Below are 687 nucleotides of genomic sequence, written 5' to 3' on the forward strand. Positions count from 1 at the left end.
GAGCAAGGGCAGCAGCAGCAGCAGGAGCCGCAGCAGCAGCAGCAGCACCAGCAGCAGCAGCAGCTCGGTGGTAGCGCCAACACACCTGCAGCCCGCAGACAGCGAGCGCTTTACTTCCTGCATGCTCTCACGCAGCAGCAGCAGCAGCAGCAGCAACAGCAGCAGCTGCTGCAGCAGAACGAACGGCAGCAACAACCAGAGCAGCAGCAGCAGCAGCAGCAGCAGCAGCAGCCAAGCAATGTGTATGTGGTGGTGCATGACGCTGCCCGTCCGTGCATGTCTGTAGCAGCAGCAGCTGCTGCAGTTGCTGCTGCAGCAGCAGGCGGTGCTGCTGCTCTGTGTGGCGCAGCAGCAGACACAATAAAGCTAGGCAGCCCCCAGGCTGGGGTGTATGTACACCTGCAGCGGAGTGAAACTCTTGTTGCACAGACACCGCAGGTGAGTTGCTGCTGCTGCTGCTGCTGCTGCTGCTGTGGTTGCTGCCTCTGCTGCTGTCACTGCTGTTGCTGTTGCTGCCGCTGCTGCATCTGCTGCTGTTGCTGCTGCAGGTGCTGCAGCTGATGGAACTGCTGCTTCTTCATTTGCAAATTCTGTGTCTTCTGCTGCTGCTGCTGCTGCTGCTGCTGCTGCTGCTGCTGCTGCTGCTGCAGGTGGTGAGACTGGATTTGCTGCTGCAGGCGTACGCAG

At 60.7% G+C, this 687-nt stretch overlaps 1 protein-coding gene across 1 annotated transcript in view; it reads left to right on the forward strand.

Moving 5' to 3' along the window:
• EMH_0001590 (uncharacterized protein) overlaps window positions 1-687 on the forward strand; it is a gene marked incomplete at both ends in the record, with an annotated part of 3,543 nt that overhangs the window by 2,015 nt on the left and 841 nt on the right. Inside the window, one exon of the mRNA XM_013495627.1 lies at window positions 8-438. Within this exon, the coding sequence (XP_013351081.1) occupies window positions 8-438 (431 nt within the window). The remainder of the gene's footprint in view (window positions 1-7; window positions 439-687) is intronic.

This window comes from Eimeria mitis, genomic scaffold, assembly GCF_000499745.2.
Source record: "Eimeria mitis Houghton genomic scaffold, Emh_scaff167, whole genome shotgun sequence".
In the NCBI taxonomy this organism is placed as follows: Eukaryota; Apicomplexa; class Conoidasida; order Eucoccidiorida; family Eimeriidae; genus Eimeria; species Eimeria mitis.